General features: G+C 41.1%; 2 protein-coding genes across 6 annotated transcripts in view; one reads left to right on the top strand and one right to left on the bottom strand.

The window, feature by feature from the left end:
- Window positions 1–1,055: 1,055 nt before the first annotated feature.
- Window positions 1,056–14,592, bottom strand: immp1l (inner mitochondrial membrane peptidase subunit 1). 2 transcript variants are annotated; one of them, XM_010741931.3, is made up of 7 exons: window positions 13,953–14,069; window positions 13,661–13,792; window positions 6,780–6,890; window positions 6,585–6,673; window positions 6,232–6,358; window positions 1,772–1,882; window positions 1,056–1,219 (listed from the first exon to the last, which is right to left on the bottom strand). In XM_010741931.3, the coding sequence occupies exons 3-7, from the start codon at window positions 6,882–6,884 to the stop codon at window positions 1,133–1,135; spliced, it is 519 nt and encodes a 172-aa protein (XP_010740233.2). In that variant the 5' UTR covers window positions 6,885–6,890; window positions 13,661–13,792; window positions 13,953–14,069; the 3' UTR covers window positions 1,056–1,132. The 2 variants fall into 2 exon arrangements, with proteins under 2 accessions (XP_010740233.2, XP_027137489.1); XM_027281688.1 differs by lacking the exons at window positions 13,661–13,792; window positions 13,953–14,069 and adding an exon at window positions 14,476–14,592.
- The window catches only part of elp4 (elongator acetyltransferase complex subunit 4), a 50,056-nt gene continuing 39,417 nt past the window's right edge, over window positions 13,822–24,460 (top strand). For 2 of the 4 annotated variants that reach the window (XM_027281686.1, XM_027281685.1), the window contains exons 1-5: window positions 13,823–14,027; window positions 15,598–15,633; window positions 19,823–19,944; window positions 21,034–21,168; window positions 22,610–22,746. In XM_027281686.1, the coding sequence (XP_027137487.1) occupies window positions 13,850–14,027; window positions 15,598–15,633; window positions 19,823–19,944; window positions 21,034–21,168; window positions 22,610–22,746 (608 nt within the window). In that variant the 5' untranslated portion in view covers window positions 13,823–13,849. Of the gene's footprint in view, window positions 14,028–14,643; window positions 14,697–15,597; window positions 15,634–19,822; window positions 19,945–21,033; window positions 21,169–22,609; window positions 22,747–24,460 lie in introns of those variants that run through there. The other 2 variants (XM_019254269.2, XM_027281687.1) reach the window with 2 other exon arrangements.

The following is a 24,460-nucleotide window of genomic DNA, read 5'->3' as shown; positions in this document are numbered from 1 at the left end:
CACTTTTCTTGAGGCTCTGTATTGACACAGAACAGTTTTTCCTGTGCGAATAGAAGAATAGAATAGATATTTTATTGATCCCTCGAAGGGCTTGTGTTTGTATGAATTTTACCCGCTGTTCAGAGGTGTAAACTACATTACTCAAGCTTCAGTGTTATTCAGATTTAATTATTTTGGATGCAAAACAAGGACTTATGTGTATGCTTTCTTTTCCCACGACCGCCACAACACTTCCCATATTTAGTCTCTGTCATGCACACGCACTTCTGTAAGAAGTCAGATTTCTCCAGCAGACAATGGCAACCAATTTTCTCCTAATCCTTTACTCTGATAACAGAAACCATGTTTCATGGTTACTACAGAGAGCTGACAGTAATAACGCTGTGCATGTAACATACTGAATGTGAGACTCACACACACACAATCACAATGTATTCAGTGGTGAGCGAGGAACTTACTAAGTGCTTATTAATATTGTATGGTTAAATGGGAAATGTTAACATTTTTTCAATTGCCTTGGCAGCCTAATGAAATATTAAAGTATAAGAGAGCTTTTGTTTTTACCATAATACTAAAAAAGGGTAAACATGAAATTAATAACATATTTCGAAAGAGTTAAGACATGCTGAGGTAATAGTTTATACATTTGTACGTATATTGCAGTTTAAGGCACATGTACAAACCTCTTGTATTTGTAAAGATGTGGTTTATATGCATTTCAGAACCAAATGAATTAAACAGTTAAATTCAACCATAAGAAGTAATCCCAATACATGTTTTGTTTGGTAAGATGTGGTCTTTTATTTGATTTAAGACTCAATTATTTGTGAGTTTTATTGCTGAATGAGCATGATCCTCAACATAAACCTTGTGCATCATATCTCTGCCTGTGCCTGCTCTTAGCCATCAGCAGTTCCACAGAGATGCAGCTTTATTCACTGCTCATGCAATGCTGATCCTACAGCTCTACACAGCTACAGCCAACACACCTTAAGACCCAGATGACGAGAGCATGTCAGTTATAAAACTTGTTGTAAAATTCATCTACACATGAAGCATGTATAGCAAATATAAATTTTATTCAAAAATTATTGAAAACATAGCAAAGTATGGTATAAACAAAATCAATTAGTCAATCTGAGTCTGAGTCACTCTGAGTTTTAATGATCCGCCTAGTTGGGCTTCCATTGAGGGTCCCGACACTGTGTGGCGGCCAGAGCTGTATAAGAAAAAGCATGCAGAGAAAGAAAGGGTCAGACGAGAGATAAGGCTCATATGATAACAAAATAAAGGATTTCCAACCACTACAACACTTTATCACACTTCTTGGACACATTTGCTAATACGGCTTTTAATGATGTGTTTGACTCCATAGAAGATCTTGTTATTTCATCAGCTGTCGTAATAGGGCCTCCAGTGGAGTGCCGCTGTCCAATCAGATGGACAGAAGGTTGGCTGACCTGTTTCCAGGGTCGTGGTTGCTATGACATCTTGTGACATGACAACACAGCAGAATGGAAAGCTAGACAATATGTTGTCCAGCCCTTGGTCAATCAGACACACTTGCTTTGAACTTCCAACTGACTCACGTCTCTGAATTGAGCTTAAAATGGCCATACTGGACTAATAAGAAAAGCAAATGGAGAAAAAACACCTAACACTATTGAAAAAACATATATAAGAGATTTAATCAAAACTAGTTTTATGATTTTGTAATTAAGCTTTTTTTTTTTTATTTAAATGCGCAACAACACAGTACACCTCCCCCTACCTTTAAGCAAACACGCCCTCGGATGAGGGCATAGGGAATTGGGCCATAGTTCCTTGAGTCATTGGAATTCCTAAGGTTATCCCCTTCTAGCCATACGTGGCCTTTTGGTACCTAAAAACAGCAGCACACACATGAAAAGAGGGCAAAAAATGATTAAGACGTAGACTCTGTTATACCACACAGTAAAGGAACCAAATTGAAAGCACAAAGAAAACTTTAACATGTAAATGTGAGTTGACCTATAATGTAGTAAAACTCCACCTTAACTCCACCCCCCTACCCCTAACGAGTCGCCTAAGTCATCCCTCCCTCCTCAGCCTATCTTAACGTCAACCTGCCTGTCCCTCTTTAACCCCGAACCGTCTTAGGAGAGGGGTCATGGGTAACGGGCAGGGTGTGGGGGGGGTAGGGGTGGATTTAGAAGAACTTCAAACGGGGTCATTAGGCTGTTGGCTGAGATCTACGCCCCTCTTACCCAGGCAGAGCAAAGCAAGAGAGGGGCCTGAGATAGCTGGGCAGAGAGAAAGAGAGAGAGAGGAAGAGGGAGCTAGAGAGGGCTAAGCTGCGGCTAGCAGCAGAGTCCAAGGGTCTCCACCGCAGTCCGACCTGCCAGTGGGGCGGTCATCCAAGCGGGCTCTAATTCACAGTGACACCAATTATGATTAATCTCATCACTTTAGGAGAGTAGGCTTGTCAAGGCCCTAATTAAGTGCGCTGTCCCCCCTATATGTGCAGACAGGATCAACAACACATTATATTGTCATAATGGGCATCACAATCCACGAGTCTATTTTTGTGTTGCCTAACTTTTTAACGGCAAAAGTCCTCTGGAGGAAAGAGAATAACAATGAATAAAGAAGCAGAATATTATCCACACTGAGGTGACGTCACATCTTCGCCTCTGCTCCTATTCCTCATTCCTCCATCACCCGGCTCTCTGATTGAAGTCTTCAGTCCTACTGTGAGATGCTGTGTTTTGTTTCATATTCGATAATTGAGACAGATGATGTGACATAATCACGAGCCAGTGACATGTTGACCTAACATGAGGTAAACAACTCACTGAATAACGACGACACAAATGAATATCATTAAAGGAGTCATCTGAGAACCATATGTCAGCATGCTGGATTCCCACCATTACACCTCATTAACATGGTAACATATGCTGGCTCCCAAGCACAGGAAAAAGAAACACCACCGTTTGTCATCTGCCAAACCAGAACCCCCCTGTTTCTCTCCATCTTTTATTTAGTTAAAACACACACACACACACACACACACACACACATAATCTCTGTTGTGCTCATCCTAAAGACATAGAGGTTGGATTAGGATACTACAAGCATCTGTCCAGAATTCAGTGAAACTACTGCACACACAGACTTAATTTAAAACGTCACTCACTGCACACACTAACATGATCAATGAATCAAATCGACAACAGTTAGCACTTGGATTTTGAGTCCCAATAAAACAAATGACCTCACAGAGAAACCCAAACCTGAGTAAAGACAAAAGTACTTTAGGGATCAACCAGGCCAAATTTCAGAAAAGTGAGAAAGTGAAGAGGTCTGAAACTTGACCTGCCATACTGTGGCCAGAATGAGGATAAAAGCTTATGCATATCACCTTGCAAGTCGCAGGTGTGTGAACAAGCTTTTGAACCTCTGAATCAAAACTAGGTTGATGCAAAACAGTGGTGTAACCAGATAATGCACCATCCTTGACTCTTTTTTTTTTTGCTGTTTCAAGCACCTGTAAATATCCACAAAACCAGCAACGTCACCTGATTTTTTTTTTCCTTTAGTATGCACATGAATATTTAACAACGTTCTCTGTAGATAAGATGGCGGGAAGTCATTTTAGCACATAAACAGTATCAAACTGTGTCATTAAGAGATCTTTACAACCACGCAGATTTCTGAAGATCCAGTTAGGCCCAACACAGAGTTGTAATTTTTAAATGGGGAGTCACTTCAATCCGTTCTGCCGGCATGTGACGGGTGGCAGAGATTGCACCCATCTTGTGGTTGTAGGCTGGGTTGACGCGAGGTATTGTGTACCTGTCAGAGAGAGTGTCGAGAAGCCCTGAAACTGGAGCCTCTCCTCATGGTGGAGGTGTGTTGTTTAACAGCCACACCATTACGGTGCTCATTATGTTAACATGATTGAGCCGGTGAATTATGTTCAGCTTAAATACATTCAGGCTGCTGGAGTTCATCTTTCACCATAATACTCTGTCTATGTTTACTGCAAAGAACAGAACGTATGAGGACATTTCATCTCTCTCTCACCCTCTCCCTCTCTCACTCTCTTTGCTATAATATTAGGGATCAAGTGTCATTGTTTTGACACAATAGCTCAGACACAGAAATGATTCCTAAAAGGTGACAGGGCAATTAGTCTGCTGTTGGATCTCTGAGGGTGGAGAGGACTTGCCTGTCTGTCAGAACAAAAAAGGAGGTGATGACAGGGTCTAACACCGCCTTCCAAAATTTATCTTTACAGGTCCAACCCATAACGCCTCACACCACCATAATAGTCACACACAAACACATACATCCTCTGGGGGGGAAAAACTCCCTGGGGAGTCCAAACATTTATGTGAACAGCGGGTATTTTCTCAGTTACCTCTAATGCTGTCACATAAAGCAAGTGATTTTGCTCCTGGGAGTTAAAAAATTAACATGGGGAAGCATATATTATGCTGCATGATATAAAAAAAAAGGCTAAGTGACAATCAGCTTTGTAAAGACTAGCAAAGTGGTTATTTTAAACTTCTCACACATTTTGTCTGTGAAGTTTAGAGTAGCAAAAGTATTACAAATACAGGTGCATAATTTCCTGTATCTTTTCAAAAAACAAGACACAAGCTCAGTTGCTTATGCCTGTAAATGCCATGCAATTAGCCCAAACAAAATCTAGGTACATTTGTCATTACTATACTGTCTGTAAAAATGTATAATTTGATCAGATAAAATAAACATAACTAACTTGTAGGGTTGTAACATTTGAAAATGTAAATCAAATACAACGTACTGTGTCAGGGAAGCAGTTTTACATTTCACAAATAAGGATTTCAGCATCATGTGTGACACAATACCCAAAACATTGCATCATTCAACAAATTATACATCTGAAATTACTACAGTCAATTAGTGAATTAAACAACTGACAAATCAAGCAAAAATGTCAAACATCCAGCTACTAAAATGTGTCGTTTTACATCATTCTATCTTTGAGTTTTGGTTGCCGTTTTAGTTGTATTTACAATTAACACCGTCAATCTTACTTTTGTGAACTATAGTTGATTAAAGTGTTTTTTTAAAGTGTCTCAAAGGTGATTTCAAGTTACCATACAGCCCAAAAGAGTGACATGTTTCTACTGGTGTGAAACATACTACATGTCATCATCTACTGATTGGTTTAGGTAGCTACAAGATGTGAACCTTGTTCAAGTAAATGAAAGTGAAGGAGCATCCATCATGTATGGAAGTGAAAAAGCTTCATCGTAAACTTGATGGACAAAACAAAATATAATAACTGTAACCTAGAGGCAAGTTTAAAATGGACTTAAACTGAAACTTCTGTCACTACATGCTGGGACCCTGAATCACAACGCAAAGATGTCCCCTATTACAAGTTCAGTCCTCTGTATGTAGAGGTGAAACTAGTAGTAGAAGAAACCTCTTTATTTCCTATTTGATTTGTTGAATGACACTTACAGGCTCGGCCTTATGTTTCACTGAACTCATTCCACAGTCTGCCCATAGTCTATAAAATACACAAGAAATTCAAAAACATGCAACATAAACGCAACCTTTGGTTCACAGACGTACACACACAACCACACACACACACACACACACACGTACACACCCTCCCACACAAACACACACACACCTCCGCCCACCCATCAGTCTGTCCATTCGGCTGGCACTAACTCTAACAGGCTTCAGAGAGATTGCAGGCCTGAGCTGTGGGCGTTGGGGAGAGTAGTAATAGAAAAGCAATGACAGTGGTTTCAGCAGCAGAACCCCTGCTCACTCTCTGGTTTTATCACTGTTCTGAGGAAATATAGGTGTTGTCAAAAGCTGATATTTTGACCAATGACACAAAATGGATGTGTGCGGTCTAAAATGTAAACAACTATGGTAGTATATAGACTGCGGTACACACACAAAGAAAACCCAAAACTGAGAGACGGTTTTGCATTATGCATCGAAATTCTGTCAAACTATCCAGCATTTTCTTGTCTTCATTCTCTATTGTACTGTATCTTTTTAATCTTTTTTTCTTCCAAAGAGAGCGGGATGTGGTTGCTGGAAGCAAAACAATAAAACTTCCATCCGGAGCCGTACTTGGTAAAGCAGGTAATCACAGCATGTGAAGAGGAGCAGCTGAAAAGTACAAACACTTTCAACAAATATGGGCTGGTAGGATGTAAACATACTTACATATGTGTGGGCCTTGAACAGATCTGATGGGTCACTTGTGAGGACCTTGTCACCCTCCAATCCAATGACCCTTTTACAAATGTTCATATGTGGGTCAAATGGACACTTTGCAATTACTATATCATCCCTGAAAAGAAACAATTAACAGTTCAGTACAACAACTTGGGGTGCATTTATTCACAGAAAATGCTAAATATCTCATATTATCTATGATGTATGTTTGCCATTTTTTCCTTTAGTCTTTGAAAGAAAAAAGAGAAAATGGCAACAAATCTTGTGTGAAATGTTTCTACATATTCCACCACGTATCCTCTTTTTGCTTAGTGCATATGAAGAAACTGACTGGAACCCACTTTTGTATTTTGCAAAGGTGACGACTCATGCGTTCAGAGAAGACAACATCATGGTTGACAATGGTGGGCTCCATGGATGGACCAGAACACTGAAGCAAAATAACAAAACAACACAATTATTTCTTGTGCCTACATAGAATTTGAGAAAACAAAACAAAACAATGTCATTAATTCTGTAATCATTATTATACGAACCACCACAACTTCTCCTATGTATTCGAAGGCACAGTGAGCAATGCAGCCATACTGGATTGTGTAGCCAACAAACCCCAAAGTCTTCCATAGCACATTGCGGAACATCTCCACCTGCAGCACAAAACACAAACATAGATTATGGCACAATATTAATGTACATAGTTATCAAACGCTTTATACATATAGCGAGTGCCTGATTCATTCACGGTAGGCTTATGTCATTCACAGGATTTCTGAAAACAAAGCCTGTTTGGGGTTTCATTCTTAAAGGTGTGGACAAGGTTGTCACAGTTGGCCTACTGCTAAGATGGCACATTCCCTGGTGTTTCATTCTCAGAGGCTGAGCGGCCATTTCACAGCAGAAAACTGTCCTGCACTTTGATCCTGTGTAGGATGGACCAATCAACACCTTGGCTCAGGTGATGGACAAACACAAAAGCTGTGACACGTCCTGTTGAGCAGCTCCGCACCATGTATGGCTCGTCCCTGACACTGTGCTGCCTCCACTACCACCACAATCATTAGAGCAGTTATCAACTTCTGTCAGCACCATAGAAACACAAAGACACCGCCAGCACCCATCCACCCTGCAAACACTCTGCTCCACAAGCACACACAAGGACTGTCCGTGTGTCTTCTGAGCAAACATCCCAGCCACACTCAGGTTATTGACTTTTACTCACGTTGCAACCTGTTGGATGGACAGAAGAAAGTAAGTCAATCTTTACACACTGTCAGTGCACAGTGTGTGTACGCAGGCGCGCAGACATACACAAACAGATTGAAACTGTGTGTTTAGAGAAGAATACATGCAGCTTGGCTTAGAGGTTTGTCTGCACTTCAAATATTTTTTTGCTCATGCCGCTGTCCTGCCAGTCCAGAAGAAAAGAAGATATCTTCTTCTCTGTCACCTCTATTCCTTCTGTTTCTTTTCCTCTTTCTCTCTCCATGTCTTCTCTCCCTCCCAGGGTATTATTAACCAAAGCAAGCAGAGCGGAAACCAAAGCCCCAAATCCTCAGAGCTCTGGGAATGACTTCCCAAAGATGGACACGGATTAGACCCCCAATTTCTCCCTTGGCCCACCACCTCCCCCCTTTCTCCCCAGGTCCCCAACAGACCGGGTGTCAGGTGGCTCTCTCGGCCCTGCCAAAGGTGTTACCCCTAATCCCATTACCCCCCTCCGCTCTTCTCTCTCTCTCTCTCTTTCTCTCACACACACACACACACACACACACACACACACACACACACACACACACACACACACACACACACACACTATACACACACAAAGCTCTCTCATTCATGCCAACTATATTCCACCTATTAAACCTTCTATCTATTCTTTCATCCCTAGCACGGTTTGTCTCTTTGGCCCATTCACCATCGTCTCTGATCCAAAAAAGACCAACTCCATCCTTTTACCTCCTCGTGTGCTGTTCCTCCGCTCTTCCCTCTGTTCCCTGATCACCCCTGGCAACCCTGTGCTTTTTGCCGCCACTGCGAATGACAGTACTTGAGCAGGTGAAAAGGACATATACATATGCACACACACACACATTATACTATATATATATATATACACACACACACACACACAGTCCCCAAATGAAGTGCCCCTTTGCAGTCACAGCCTGCTCTGCTCTCTTGTTCTTTTCCGCAGGAACTATAAACTCAGTTCTCCCACAGCTGGTACAATAACACCTCTGGCCCTATAATTCCTCTGTTGGGAAGCATGTGGTCTAAAGGTTAATGTGAATCTCAGGTCTGCACTAAGGCGACATGTTCAGCTCTATTTGTCTTTCTATCAGCTTCTTCCAACAGAATCTCTGTCATTGTTGTACTGTAATGCACACGCAGACATAATCTCACATGTGCTCTTCCTTCTGCTGGCTTGGGGGATCAACAATCTCTTTGGTAGCACTCATTCTCAAAGCACAGTGGACAACCTCCCTTACAGCTGCCCTCATATCTCTGTTTCAGGACCCCCCTCCACCCACCCTTCCATTCCAGCGTGCATTCATCATAGGTAGGGATTAAGGGACTTTGCATAACAAGATCACACAGCCAGTGACTGATATCAAGAGAGTCCATATGCAGCCGCCTGGTTTTCTGAGGCACCTTCTGTCATTGATATTGTGTGTCTGTGTGTGTGTGTGTGCGCATGTGGTGCGAATGTGCACAGACAATAGCATTACCTATGTTTCATAGAAAGTGCATATATGAGCTGCAGTGACTCCTTTGGGAGTCAAGATGAGGTGGACATCCACAGAGACCTCTGATTGGATCTCTATTACTTCTAATTCCCCTGAGCAAAGAGTCAGGCAACACACACTATCTCTTGTCCCTAATACCCAGCCTGTGTGTGTGTGTGTGTGTGTGTGTGTGTTGGTGAGCACCAACATTAATTGAATGCTGTATTACAGCTGTAAATTAACACAAAGTCTCTCTGTTAATCCTGGATTACACGCCAAACATGTTCATGGGAAAACAAAGAAAGTCAACACAGCCCTCTCGGCAGAACCATCTGTGGCCACCGGCCTCCTGTGGTCACAGCACAGCGCTACAGTGGAGAAAAGAGGGGGATCCCAAATGAATAGCTGCCCACATCACACATCATTGTGTGTTTAACGCTGTGATCCTCTTACAGAGGGAGCCCCGTTCATTGAGGGCAGAGCGATCACAAGTAGATGAATGATTTTTTTTTGCAGCGTTAAGTGCAGCAGTGGTACGGTTGCCTATCACTGTGTCCACCCAGCCATCAAAAGCATTTTGAGTGTACAATTTGAGACGCTGCAAAAATAAAATGTGAACAATGGTGTTTTTCATCTGCACCGACATGAATAAAGAGGCTTCCTGAACGTCGCTACGGCAGACACATCCACAACTAAATGGAAACAAAAATTGATTGGTAAAGTTGTTGCCATGGCAACATTCTAACGTTTAAGGAGATTCTCATATTATCAAGACTGGCAGCCAGTGGATCAACAACATGACATTTCTGATTTAAAGAAGTATTATTATTTCTATTTTAAAAAACATAGTTTTTTATGGTGATAAATCTTGCTGCTTCAAATCAGCAAAAAAATGCAATACTGAAATTGATTTTCTGTCGAACTTACCCAGCCAGTTCCACTGAGTTTTGATAATTATCAGTGAGATACTATAATATATACATTTAAAAAAATGCTGTGGACAGCAAGGGGGAAAAAAAGAAATAATAATTTAAAAAAATACAAAATAAAAACAACATTTACAAACAGCATATCAAAATATATCTAATTAAATACAAATTATTGAAACCATAAGGAAATGTTCAAAAGGAATTACTGTTACTAGTCTCGAGAGATTTGAACCTGCCATTGGCTGAGTAGTGTTAATTGATATACATGGCCAGTCTATTACGACCACAAAGAGAATCTCAATCCAAACAGTGCACAAGGGCCTTGCAGTAGACTCCTTACACAACTAAATTAGGGAAACATGGGCTGAGAGAGAGCTGGGCAACAGGGGGGCTAAGAGGCTTACAAGTCCCTTGTCAGATATTCTTCTTCTCCCTGAGGATCCCAGATGGAAGGGAGTCTGGAAGAGCAGGCAGCACCAGAGAGGGGACGAATCCCACCTCTGATGTCCTCCTCAGCAGAAGGCAGAGGAGGGCGAGGCATTAGTCCTGTTGCGCAGAGCCTGATTTGATCTTAATGTGAGCTATAAAAAGGAGGAGCCTAGGCAACCAGGGGGGTCTGTTTCAACTATCAGACCAATCAGAGATAATCCTGCTGATTTAGACACAGGCACCTGGCTGGATGGAGAGTGACAGATGTAGAAGGCCCAGTCACAGAGCACTATGTCTAGCCCCCCATCTTTTCTAGGTCTGCCTTCTATCAGAGGCTTAATTGAAGTGACTGATCTCCATATTGCTCTTTTCATTGTTGCTAACGGCAACACAGCCGTGAAACAGCTGAGCGAGGTTACTATTTGAGGAGCTGAGGGTTAAAACCTACAATCAATGGGTCAACCAGAGCAAATAATAGCCAAGTGATATGAATACAACTGCTATGAATTGAAAGGAAGTGTGGGTTGACAGAGTCCCCAGCCAATTACATAGAATGGAAAAATCAGCCACTAAGCCTTATTGTATTGACCACAAGCAAATGCGTGGTGCTGGCCTGGTGCTGAGAGAACTGAGAGATCTTATCTGGTGTTGTATCAGATTGACAAAGGAGTTTGTGTTTTGCACTCACCAGCTCATAACAAAGCGTCATGTATTTTAACACAAGCCAATGACAGACACCTCAACCTAAAAGCAAACCCATGGTTTTTAAGATTGTGTCTTCCTGTCATTCTAAATGAGCATTTCATGTATTATCTTATAGGTCAAGCTAAATATAGTTGTGTTGTATTTCAAATCTCAGGAAATCAAAATAAAAGATGTTAAATTAGCTGTGTACAAAACCCATCCTACACTTATTGTACTTGTGCCCTTCAAATATTGCTTTACTTTCAATGCTAAAAAAAACAAATATGGTGCATGTTGATCGTAATCTTGCATCCCCCGGACACAAGAAGTCTACTGCTTCTCGGAGTTCCTCACTGATGGCAGAATTGAACTGAAGAAACCAAAACAGCCTGACCAGGAAAGGTCTGACATGTTATGACTGCTGCCATTATATAGCTCAATCAGATACAGAGACTGATAAAAACTGACAAAAACACTGCAGAAAAACACACACATGGACAGATGACACATTGAGAAAAAAAAAAAAAGTGTGGAAATTTATGTTATTTTTATACAAATAGGCTGCTGTGTTTACGCTACCACAAAATGAACAGTGAATCAGTGCCCAAGGGTTAAATTGGGGTTTAAAAGAACTGTGCAGAGGATGTGGAGAAAGTTTCCATAGTAATGCACTCCCACATCCTGCACGCTGCACTGCTGAAACAGGCTCTCCTTCTTTCTGAGATGCAGGCAAGTCAGCGCATCTTATTTGTCTCATATAGGCTTTCCACAATGCCCACTGTTGTCACTCATGATATATTCCCTTGGTCTCCTGTCAGCACATATAAATCTCAACAGTGCTGTCAAAACAGCAGGACTGCCTCTGCTGAGAGCATTTGTAAAGTGAGCAGTTGGGCTATTGCTTCCTCTTGAGCCCTTACAGTATCCTGTGATCTTGTGCTGCCTCTGGCCTCTCCCTGCCACACAAAGCTTTTTACAGCTGTCTTAAGGATTACACTGCTCTCTCATCAGTCAGCCAGTATTAATAGTGGACATTATACAGTACAAAAGAAACTGGCCTTTCCGCCAACAGTGGTTTGACTAATCTGACAGAGCATTCAGAGGTTACCATCTTTAATAGGCCTTTCTCAGAGCGGACATTGTGACTTGTTATAGTAGCAAAAACAGTAGTTACTAATAACATTAATGATGTCTCTGTTCTATTCAAGTGTCCCATGATAGTGTGGCAGTGAGCCAGCATGCTCAATACCGGAACTAGTCGAGATATTGTAACCAAAGCAGCTTAATGTAATTTATCCGTCATTAATTTCACAAATGTGCTTTTCTTACTGTGACGTGTCAGAAAGACTCCTGTGAAAAAAGTGCTGAACCTCCCTTACAAACTCATATACAACCCAGATTCCAAAAAAAGTTGGGACGTTGTGTAAAACATCAGTGAAAACAGAACGTAGTAAGTATTTTAAATAATTGTAATACATACATTTTGTATTGTACAATAGGGTCCTATTTGCATGCTTTTTTGACATTTTAATCATACTAACAATATATTCTAGATATAAGAATATGTTTAGACCTCTGAGTCAAAACAATATATTGTATATTGTATAAAATGTAATAACAACACTTTATAACAATGGCAAAAATCTTTTTGTTGTGTGTTTAAAATATAAAATGCCTCAAATGGAACACATATACAATTTATATTTTTCCCTGTTTGATGACTACAATGGATCTCAAATGCTCCAGTTTACTGTTGTGTTTTAGGGAGAAAAAAAACCTTACCAGAAATATAAAATTATTTCAATTAAAAACAAAAAAATAACAAAAAATAGAAAAGGCCAGCAGTTGACCACCGTGTGACACTCAGCCAAATTAGTGTAGAGCAGGAATAGTCTGTGTTGGCGTTGTCAACTTGAAGTCTAAGGCTCATTAACCTTAACTGTGTCATTCAGGAGTTGCTAGTGCTCCCCACATCTACCTGCAGCTGCTGAACCTTTCAATCTGCATGTGATAGGGAAGGTTGGTATACAGGGATCCACAGTGACCTTCACTGTCAGCATAAAATAACTACAGCGCATACAACCGCAAATGCACATACAGAGCAGTTCACACAGAGCTGCTCAGTGCACAGACACATGAAGCTGCTCTGTGTTATGATCAAGTATGTACCTATTTATTACACTATATTACATAACATACAACACTGACATTGGTTGTGCCTTGGCAGGAGACCTAGATGGGATAGCTGATTAATACAGCTGTTGTGATACACTCCTTAGGAGCACAGCACTATATATTTTTGTATCTGTAGATTATACAGTGACACCTTAAGTAATTCATTATGCAGTGAAGTAATCATCGGCTGATTGCTGCTCACTGAATAATTCAGCCATTAATATGTGTAGGTTATGCTTTGTATCGTTGCCTGCTGTACCATATTCACGCTATTACGCTATTACAGTATAAGTGAATGTAAAACGAAGGAGCTGATTCTCGGGTTGTGTCATGTTATGCAATGAAGCAACGAGGTCAAAGTCAAAGCCAGGAGTTTTTTTTATGAATGGAGTAGTTATTAAGAACACACACACTCACGTATGCGTAAACAGGGTGACTATAAAACGAGTCAACAGAGGTTTTACTCACCTATCAGACTGAGCGACTCAACGCTCCGACCATGCACTTATCATAACAAACTGAACTTCCTCCACACGGGAGTCCGAACGCGACGCTCCGTAACAACCTCTGCTCCCATTGGTCGAGCGCCAGCAACGTCCCCTGTGATTGGACGACACGCGCCAAAACATTAGCAGGCGTCACCACGTCACACGCAGTATGGCAGCTCCCATGAGCGGTGTGGGTGAAGCCTCAGCTGAGCGTTCATCGTTCAACGCTACGAGTTTTCAGAAGAAAACAAGGAGCAGGTTGATCTCCATACCTGGCACCAGACCGTCGGTTCAAAATGGACAACTCTTAGTGTCGACCGGCGTCACGTCACTCGACTATCTGCTCGGTCAGTCTGCTGCTGGGACCTGGAGCTAGCGGTAGCCACACACTGAAGTGTGTTACCAAGTATTAGTGACACAGTGTTGGACCATGTTAGGACAAAGCATGAGAGTTAACGATAGATTTATGCATTGTTTACACATTTTATGCATTTAGTGGGAACCTGGTCTTTACTTTTATTTTATAGTGATGTGTCTGCAGCACAGACAAGGCATTTGTTTGATGATAACTATAGAATTTGTTTGTCTTTAAGCTTAAACCGTCCAAATAAACATTCATATTCCTTTTTTAACAGAATTGGCAGCACGTGATGTTATATGCCAAAAATGCATCTACCTAATGTCAAATGACAACTCATTCAAGTGGTCATGGTATAAAACTGATGACTCATAATAGAATTACACAGCAAACATTGTGTATTGTGAGGTGTTTGTCTGTGTAAACACAATACAGACCCTTTTCCACAGCAGTCACTTTGATACGTAGTAGTGTCAACACAGGTGTTACCAATGACGCTAATTAAGGCTCTGTTCCATTCAGGTCAGACAGAGTCAGGCTGCTGCTGTGGTGCACATTCAAAGTCTCTGCTGCAATGAATGGAACTGAGCCTTAATTAGTGTCATTAGAAACACCTGTGTTGACCCCAATTCATGACAAAATGGCAGCTGTGAAAAAGGTCTGTTGTATTATAACGGAACGGAACTAATGTTGTTATGATCAGAATACGGTGGAAAACTTATCTGCATCCTCTTATTTAATTACTTTTGGCCGTACTGGCAATGATAATTTTATGGCTTATTTTTTCACAATACTTGCAACTTTAGGTACTCACGCTCATAAAATATATTCATTTTGAGCTTGTGCCTGATGAGAACTACTACTTTCTCTTTCATGTATAATATGTATAACAATGTGTCATGCCTTGTCTCTTGTTTATTCAGTCTATGAAGTGTTTCATACAACTACTCTATTTCATGCTTATTCTCCGCAACGTAATTTCAGCTAAAGCACAATTTTCAGGTGTTGTCATGACATGTTCTTGTTCTTTTAGTCTAAATCTATTAAGACCTCTTTAGTCTCAGACTATTAGTTGTCCACTGGCACACAGGAGCAAGATCTAGAGCCAACTAACAAAACAAAAAATATATGTTTTGTGTTTTTTGAAAGCAAACACAAGAGCTTGCTTGAAATTCTCTTAGCTTATCAGTGGTCTTTTTTTGTTGTTGCTGCCATAACCAGTGTAAGATTTGTCTCTTCTGGTATGATGTTGATATGTCACATTAGGTAAAATAAAAAAAAAATAAAATGAATGATTGCTGAATTTAGCCTTTTCCATTTCATGGTCCCTGGTGCTTATTGTCACACTGTCATAACATACTGGGACTTTTGAATAGAATGGAGCCATCCTTACTGTTATTAGTAACACCTGTGATTTCCCTACCATAACAAGTGAAAATGAAGAGAGCAGCAGTTCAAGTGCTTCACATTGAATCACAGTATGAAAGTGTCTTCAACGTGTGACATGTGATATTCTTAAAAAAAATAAATGATTGTTGTTTTTTTCCCTTCACAAACAGGTGGTGGGTTAGCAGTTGGAACAGTACTTCTCATAGGTAAGCCACTGAAACAAGACACAAACATAAGGGCCTCATTAAATGCAGTGATCACTTTCTTGTGATGTTTTCCCTATTGAAACAGGATGTTTGGTCAGGACATGAGACGGTGAGCAATTAATCAGAACAGTCTAAAAATTAGTGATGACTTTTTGGGTTAGATTTTCGTGTTACCCTCACTAATGCAGTGTGAGGATATTAAAAGTTATAACATTATAATATATTACTAAATACTTGAACTATATCTTCTAGTTAGTATTTCTTTCTGATCATTTCTTAAACTGTCATCAGACCAACAATGTCTTAGATTTGAGCTATTTGTAAATGAGATTAACTTTGAGCAAGTAATACACATACATAAATAATAATGCAGATAATACACATCAGGTTACAGTGGTGAATAGAGTGTACATGATGGTAAACAGTACACAACAATAGTTAACTCTTCATGAAATACAATGAGCCTTTTTTGTCTTTAGGCTTTACTAGTAAGTTTGCTGTGTTTAACATAGTTTCTATATCTGGGGACATGTTGTTTTAGAGTGGAGTCACGGAAAAAAAGTTACAAACAATAAACTGCTGTGTTCAGTAGCCGTTGTCCAAATACCAAAAGATGCATCATTTGTAATATTGAATACTTTAAGCCAGGAAAATTTTTTCATGCGCCTAAAATATTTTTGGTAATCCTCACAATACAGATATTATAGATTTTAAATGACAGTGCTTTAACCTGTGAGTGGAATGTAGCGCCAGCATATTCTTCTTAATATATTCATATAGAGTCAAAAATCAAACGTATTCTCCAAACTGAATTCAGTAGCAATGCCACAGCTAATGATACTGTCTATCTGTCTGTCTGTCTCTCTGTCCGTCCTCAGGCTCTTTGTGGTTAGCGTGTCACTGTCTAGCAGAATGGCAAATAGACAAATGACCTGAGGGTCTCTAGTCAGAATCCCAGGTGTTCACACTTCCACTAGTGATGCTTAATGAATACGCTCATCTGCAGATGTGTTATAGAAGTTTTCGGGAGTACATTCAAAGCAAGTGGGTTTTTCGAGGGACATAAATGTTTTCTCCAGTATTATTATTGTTATTATCATTCATCATAGGCTAGGCTATATGCACTGGTAGACAGTGAGGTTAAGGTAGTCTTGTTTCCCCTTGAAGCTGTAATTTGTGTGTAGCAAAGGCCTATACCAACTGATGATATTGCTTTGCCCTTTAATTCACCCCCCCAATCGATGCAGGAGTCAGTGATTATACACTAATGCGTTCTTCCCTTCCATTTTGTGAATCAGTGTACGGTTGGTTTCATCTGGTAATGAGAGACACAGTAAAGGTGAAATGCGTGTGTGAGCTCTCTTGTGTTTGTCTCTGAAAGAACAGTGTGTGTGTGTGTGTGTACACACTGTGCTCTCTGTTTTGTTGTGTGGGTGGATGGGATGGTGGAGGGGGGGGGTTTGGAGTGTGTGTTTGTTTGTGTTTGTTTTAGGCAGTCATCTCCTACAGTCTGCCCCTTTAGCCGTGATGGCCTGTTTGTGAGACACAGACATAAAATTATCAGACTGGTCGTTGTCTGCCTTTGAAGTGTCTTGAGCTGTCCATCCTGATTTGTCAACCAGAGGGGGATCAGCCCAGTATGGCTGCTGTCTGAAGATCTCTCATCTCTTGTGTTTTTGTAAGAACGAACAAAGCGTCCCAGCTCTTATTATGTTGACCATGTATGGTTTCATTCTGTTAATTTAAGTGAATGTGTTTCTTCTTTAATGTAGCCATAATAATTAGTATTATATTGGCCTAATTTTTGCAGGTTTTCAATATTTCATGGCTTTGCAGTGCACTTTAAAAAGAATAATCTTAGTTTTGATATTTATATAAAAGACTATGACACATATTATGAAAGTAGTTTATCATAATCATTACTTGGACAAACACACAGGCCTAACAGTAAGTAAGGACAACATATTTATGCTTCTATATAGCTACAGGATATGCAGTGAGACTCTATAGCAGCACCCAATGAAAAGAATCAGGACACTTAGTGTTCGTAGTATGTTTTCAAGAGGAAATAGTGCAGCATAAAAACATAAACCATAACAACACAATTTGAAGGCAATAAGGCAACATTAAAAGTGATAAGGGTACTATACACAATATACATGATATAATAAAGTGTCATCTGCCCACAAATGACAGGTATATCTGTTTAAATGCGTCTTGGTGTAAACAACACCACCACATCATTACAAATTGAATTGATTAAGAGGAAGAGTGGTCTCAATTTGAAGCTTAATAATAAGATATGTCAAACATTAACAGTAAATTGGGCTGACACATGCTTCTAATTGCCTTTTAACCTGATCTAATCTAGCTTTTGTAGCAGTATTTAATGGTGAGTCGGGTATTTTAAAGCTCAAGCTTTCAGTAAGTGTATATTTTCATAACCTGCTGTATGGTTGTAATGAATTTGAGCTGCTCAGTAGAAATAATAGTACTTCATAGACCAAAGATTCATACAAGGGGGAAAACACTGTGACCTAGATATTTTGTCTCCTCCCCCTGCAGCATTAGCAGATATGATTCAGAACTCTTGCACTTCCACTCCGCTGTTCGAAGGCAAATGAAGCAGAGGCGTCCGCCCCCTCTTAACCAAACCTTCGTCAGAATAAGCAAAAAAAAAAAAAAGGAGAAAAAAATCATCCCATGACTGTCCAGAGTGACTGATCTACCTCAAAGATATGACCGTCCCCCACCCCCTGTTGCTCGTATACCCCGCCACCTCTCACCCCCTCCCTTACCCCCCGCCTCAACAGCCTAATGACTCCTGGAGGTTCCATTTGTAAGGCTCCCATAGAAACACAGCCACAATAGGCCCCATCTTGAGAGGGCCCATCTGGGAGTCTTTGTGGGGCCTGCTGAAAGCCACAAAGGCCTGCTGACCTAGAAACCCATCAATAAGAGAACAGGGAGCCCTGCCGACAACAAATTGAAGAGCCATGGAATTTCCTGGGCCATCCTGAGTCCGTAGGTGAGGACATGGACCGGGAACGTGGGAGGGGGGAATTCTCCGGATGTCTGAGGATGACACGTCAGGATGTCATTCCCAAGCTGTCAGCTGTATGCCCATTACCTTTAACTGTCACTGCTGCCTTTGTCCTTGTGCCCACTGTTTGTCATTGTGTGGAGAGGCCTATGAAATCTTTACAAAATGATGATTGTGACAGGAAGCAGCAGTAACATGCTGGGTAGAGTTATGTGCTCTACTGGGGAGGGGGTCATGGTGATGATGCAGGCTTTTTTTGTGGGTTTGGGGTGTGGAAAGACTGGGTGGCTGCTTTGTGTGCTCTGAAAAAGGCCACCTTTGGAGAAAGTATGTTTGTCCATTTAATGCTTGAGACACTAAATGAGACTGTAATTCCATGTCTTCAAGCTGAGAATGACCCTCTCCCCTTGTGTTTAAGGGTCTCTTGTATAACTTGTATATGCATTTTAACATACTTTTATGACAATAAATACACCTGATGTGAATGACACTGAAAACATAACGATGATCCGATTCCATTGCTGTCAGAGTTCACCCAAAAAGCAGGGAGATTCAAATGAACCAGATGTCAGGGAGCACTTTGAGGACATGCTCTATCTTATCCTACTTATCTCTTCTCCTGTCAGCTGTCCTGACAGCTGGGGTACCTTTGCGTTCATGGGGAGGGGTCCGATGAATGCTTAAGACAGGTGTCTTCTTCTCACCTCTGCTGCTGGTTAGCGATGCGGTAGGTGAAAGTGGACAGGAATACTGCTAAGATCTTAACAAGAGAGCTGGAGATGTCATCTCAGCTTTGACAGTCACACAGGAATATGTTTCTGTGCCATGACGATTGCCATGTCATCCTTTCCCTACTGAAGGTAGCTCGAATGTGGTCCTTACATCAATTACAGCTGGCAACTGTGATGTGGTCATGCTATGCAGGATCTGTGGTGTGTGAATGAATTGTCAGAATGAGATAAGATTGAATGATAGATTTGGGATTTTTTATATAGAGGTTATTATATTGTTAGATTGTTATTATTTTTTTATCACTAAATGTTTTTCCTCACAGACAACTTTAGCATTATGGCAGTGATTAACAGTTTTTCAGAGTATATGTTTGTTTATTTGAGTTTTCCCATTCTTCTTTTTTTTTTTTTTCAGAGGAGGACCGATATGATAGCTACTCTCGTATGATCTTGAAGTACTTCCTTGCAGAAGGAGTGGTGTGTCGACATGAGCTTTTTGTGGCTGCGGCTCAAGATAACCCAGACGACATTTTACAGGTATGAGAGAAGGTCAGTTATTAAGCTCTAACAAAGTAAATTTGTTGTTCTGCAATGTATTAAATGTTTTTGCCAAGCTACAAGTCTTGACAAACCATCCACAAAAGTTGTTAAAATATTACTTTGACACAACATACGCTATACATGGCTAGACCATGATTTAGCAGGTATTATAGGCACACAGCTTTCCCCAAGATGTGTCAGGGTCAGCGGGGGTGTTTGAGAGGTCGAGGGTGGCATGGTTGTGGCATTGTTGAAATGTTTCCCGATACATCACTCTGTGAAGAGGACCATAGCTCCAGAAGCTGACTGCCACCCATCATACAGGAGGAGGGCCTCTCTCCCACTGATTGATAGTGGGAGGGGTCACAGCCTCACCCTCTCTTTACATATCAAAGGCTTATTAAGAGAGGGGGACTCCCAATGGGGATATATCACATCATTTAGTGTTTTCACAGCCACATTCACAGTATGCTAATCTTCGGATGCTAAGGTTGTACTTTATGCATTACGTTAACATGCATACAAGAAACCAGCTTATTGGGAGAAATCAGGTCAAAGGAGGAAATTGGGGGAACTTGTTGATATGCACAACACAAATTCTTAAAAACCAATTTTTACTTACATCAGCTAATTAATCAGATTTCACACACACCCCTACTATGTTTTTGAGCTAAGGCCAGCAATTTCTTATCCTTTTTTCTTTTTTTATTTTTTTTTTTTATTTACACATTTACACAGTGAAAGATCCATCTCTCTTATAAAGATGCGGTTACAGTTTTTTGTTATTATGGCCTCTGAATTTTACAAAACAAGTATCTAACAACTACACTATACTAACAGGGACCTAAATGTGTTTGATGAAAGTGCACACCACCACAGGAGAAAAATTCATATATTTTTCAACACAATTAAAGAAACCAAGTTTGTTTTTTGTTCACACCACATTTAAGAAATCAGTGTGCTCTCGAATACTGAGACTTCTGCACACATGCATTATTTCCTGATAGATGAGATTCATGATACAGCATTAAGGATAACTAAAATGTCTGTGTGTCTCTTTTGTATTCATTGTATCACCCTGTGCAGGAACTACCGGCTCCCATCTTGGACGATGTTGCTATCCACAAACCAGTGGAGCAGCCCAGACTGTCTTGTGAACCTCAGGACAGTATGGATGCCATGAAGATCGCCTGGCGCTATCAGAATCTTCCAAAAGTACAGGTGATCACATGACAGTGTGTATTATTGTCTGATATCATAAAGATTGCAGCATATATGGACGCGGATATACAGTATCTTTGTGGTCAAGCTTCTTATTATTATTGAAAGTCCAACATGTGTTAATGATGGTATGAGAACAGAACAGCACTGGCTCTCTGGTCTTAGTAGTTTGGCAATTGTCTCCACCACTAAATCCATGAGCTTCTAAACTCCTTTGTGGAGTGAATGAGGCCTCAGCCTCTCCTTTCAGAGCTGGACCAGATTACTCACACTTAGCTGGCAATAGGTAGGCTTTTCACTGGTCCCCAACTCACATATACACACATATACACACACGCCTGCACCCCTGCTTAGCCTGGGAAACAAGAGTACTTTGCAGTCTGTGCATTGACATGTCTGCTCGCTCAACCCTATGACCCAGACCTGCGCCTCTGTCTTCCCCCAAATCCCTGCCTTTCCCCCTGCTAGGGTCGGCAGTCCTACACTCTTTCTTCCGCTTTGAGAGGTGACCCTCCCCTTCTATTTCTCTGCAGTCTCCCCCCTTCTGTCTATAATCCATATCGCTATGTGGATTAACAGCACACAGTGTGTCCCTGGGGATCCTCTCCCTCTTTCTCTCTCCCTGGAAACTTCTTTATATCTGTGTCCTTTTCTCACCTCTCCCCCTTCCCCTGTAAAATCGTCTTTACAAACCACTAGTAAGCCCTGCCAGAGGATTTGCATCCCAAATTCACCCCCAGAGTCAACGCTTACTTTCCCCTTACACACACCTCTCCTGGCATAGCCCACTGTGTCGTTCTCTCGATGAAGACATCAGATCAAAGGTGAGGCCATCAGGGCGGGGATGGAACGCTAAGCGGGTTGCCTAGCTCACAAAGAGAAGATGAGCCCCTGACCCCCCTGCCCTGCTGACCCCCTCGTCCCGCCAGGAGAGGGACACACCGGGGGCCCTAATCCAGATTAGGAGTAGATTAAGGGCCCCTCTAACAATGGAATCCCCGGTTTCACTGAGAGAGAAGAGCTAAAACTCTCTCTTTCAGCTGCAGGAAAACATCCGCCTTCCCCTGCGTCCCTGACACATTTGCTTTCACAGCCAGAAGTGGACATTTATGTGAAGAAATGATTAAGAGTGTGGTCGTAGTGGTTATTTAACTTCTCTCCCGTAGGAATGTTGAGGAATGACCCATAAACAATGCAATTGCATTACCACAGTATCATGAAGCACACTCATTTAACATATTAGAAAGACAAATAAGATTATTTTTCTTTATGGATTGCTTCATTCTTATCTGAAATTAGTTAAATGCACATCATTGAGAGGTTTAACGCAAGCTGTAGTGTTAGACAGGGATAATTGAAAACAAATTTAAATGCACTTTAATTAAAAGTCTGTAGTGTTACTTTACGCTTTAACACGCATTTATCTTGTTGAACCCCTCAGAGTGCTCTGGCATCCTCATCCCGGTTCGGGCACTACTATGATGTCTCCAAGACGATGGAGCCGGAAATTCGCCAGGCAGCCAAGTGCCACCGCTTCTACCTTCCAGAACATCCCACCCAGTCATCACCCACACACAGGTAAAACGACAAGACATCATCCACAGAATGCATGGAAACCAATGAGACACCATCTGCAGAACACAGGGACACAAAGCCGACATCATCCACAAAACACAGTTACACAAATAAGACATCATCCACAGAAGACAGGTAAGCAAACATGGCATCGTTCACAGAATACAGGTAAACCAACAATGCAAGCAGTCCAACATAATTTTAAGAGAACAAACTATAAGCACTAGGGCTGTCAGTGAATATTCTAAATTTGAATATATATTTGAATATTTAAAAGAAAACAGAGATTCGATTGTGAAAATTAATATCCGACTGTATGGTATGGTACCATACGGTATAGGTCAATAGTTTATTTACTTATTTTGTAATGTGTAGGTATGTTTTCATGTTAAAACTGAAACAAAAAAACCTATACAAGTAGTTATGTCTCGTATTAGTTTGTCCTCCTATTATTGACATAATGCGCAAATATAGATATTCGAATGTTTCGAACCAATGTGTTTTTTTAGAGCGAATATTCAAATGTCATTTTGGAGCAATTCTGACGGCCCTAATAAGCACTGCACCGCATGTGCATTAGAGAAAGGAAGAAACTCTAGATTGAGCTCAAGCCAGTATCATGTAGAGAGATACTTATAAGAATTTGTTAAACTGTGGGGCTGCAGCTAAGGATTGCTTTCAGTATCAATTCATCTTTTCTAAATATTTATTCTTAAATCGCTTTACTCTTTTAACGTCTGATACAAAACAGATTTATCCTCCATTCCGAGTTAGCTTGCCATTGGCCTAAGACATTCAGCCTCTTGTAAAGGTTGTGTATGTCTATTCAAATAAGGGTCTTGTTTGCTCAGTGTCTGTTTGATTTCTCCTGCGTTGAGTGTACTTAGGGTTCAGAGGTCATGCAGGCTCTTCACTCAGAGAGTGCTGCTGAACACACAAGGGCGCTCGAAGGCACACTCACACACACTGGGTAAATACAGCAATCTGGAGCGCAGAGGATGTGGAGGAGGCTCTATACAATCCCTCTTCCTTTATTTCAGCAAACAGACTGTTTAACAGAACAGCCATGCAAACAAATTAAATGTTGCATTTCAAAGTATACATGGACCATGAGGTGGACAACATTCACTGTTGTTTGAAATCAGTTCATGACTTAATAATGCCCGTTAAGAGGGAACAAATAAATCTTCTCCAGTGATGTTTGCAGTGTTGTGCGGCGGTCTAGTGAATAAGAGTGACATGGTGGCACTGTTGTGGCGTCTGAATGGGTTATAGATCTCACAGACATTTTGACAGCAGGAAACTACACCTGCACTCCACCATTGTACCCCCAGCCCCGCCCCCAATACTGACACACACACATGCACGCACACACACACACACACACACATACGCACGCACGCAGCATATTACACACGCACATGTACCACACAAACTCCTAAGCAGGCTACTCCCCCTTGCACGTGTCCACTGCCCCATGTTGATACCCTAGCTGTTAAATTGCTCCGTTTCACTTGAAGGCATAATTGGCACAAATTGCTCTCTAGGTGATACAGATCCTGTTGTTTAAGACCAAGCATCCCCCTTCTCTCCTCCTTTCTGAAAGAGGAACAGTGAGATAAAGAAGCTTCCCTGTGTATGATCTTAATTAGCAGACGCACTAGCCCCTGTAGCTAAGCACCTAGACCTTTTCGGTACCTGAATGAGGGGTGCTCAG

This window comes from Larimichthys crocea, chromosome VIII, assembly GCF_000972845.2.
Source record: "Larimichthys crocea isolate SSNF chromosome VIII, L_crocea_2.0, whole genome shotgun sequence".
In the NCBI taxonomy this organism is placed as follows: Eukaryota; Metazoa; Chordata; class Actinopteri; family Sciaenidae; genus Larimichthys; species Larimichthys crocea.
The sequence above is the reverse complement of the archived record's forward strand: the minus strand, read 5'-3'. Positions and strand labels throughout refer to the sequence as shown.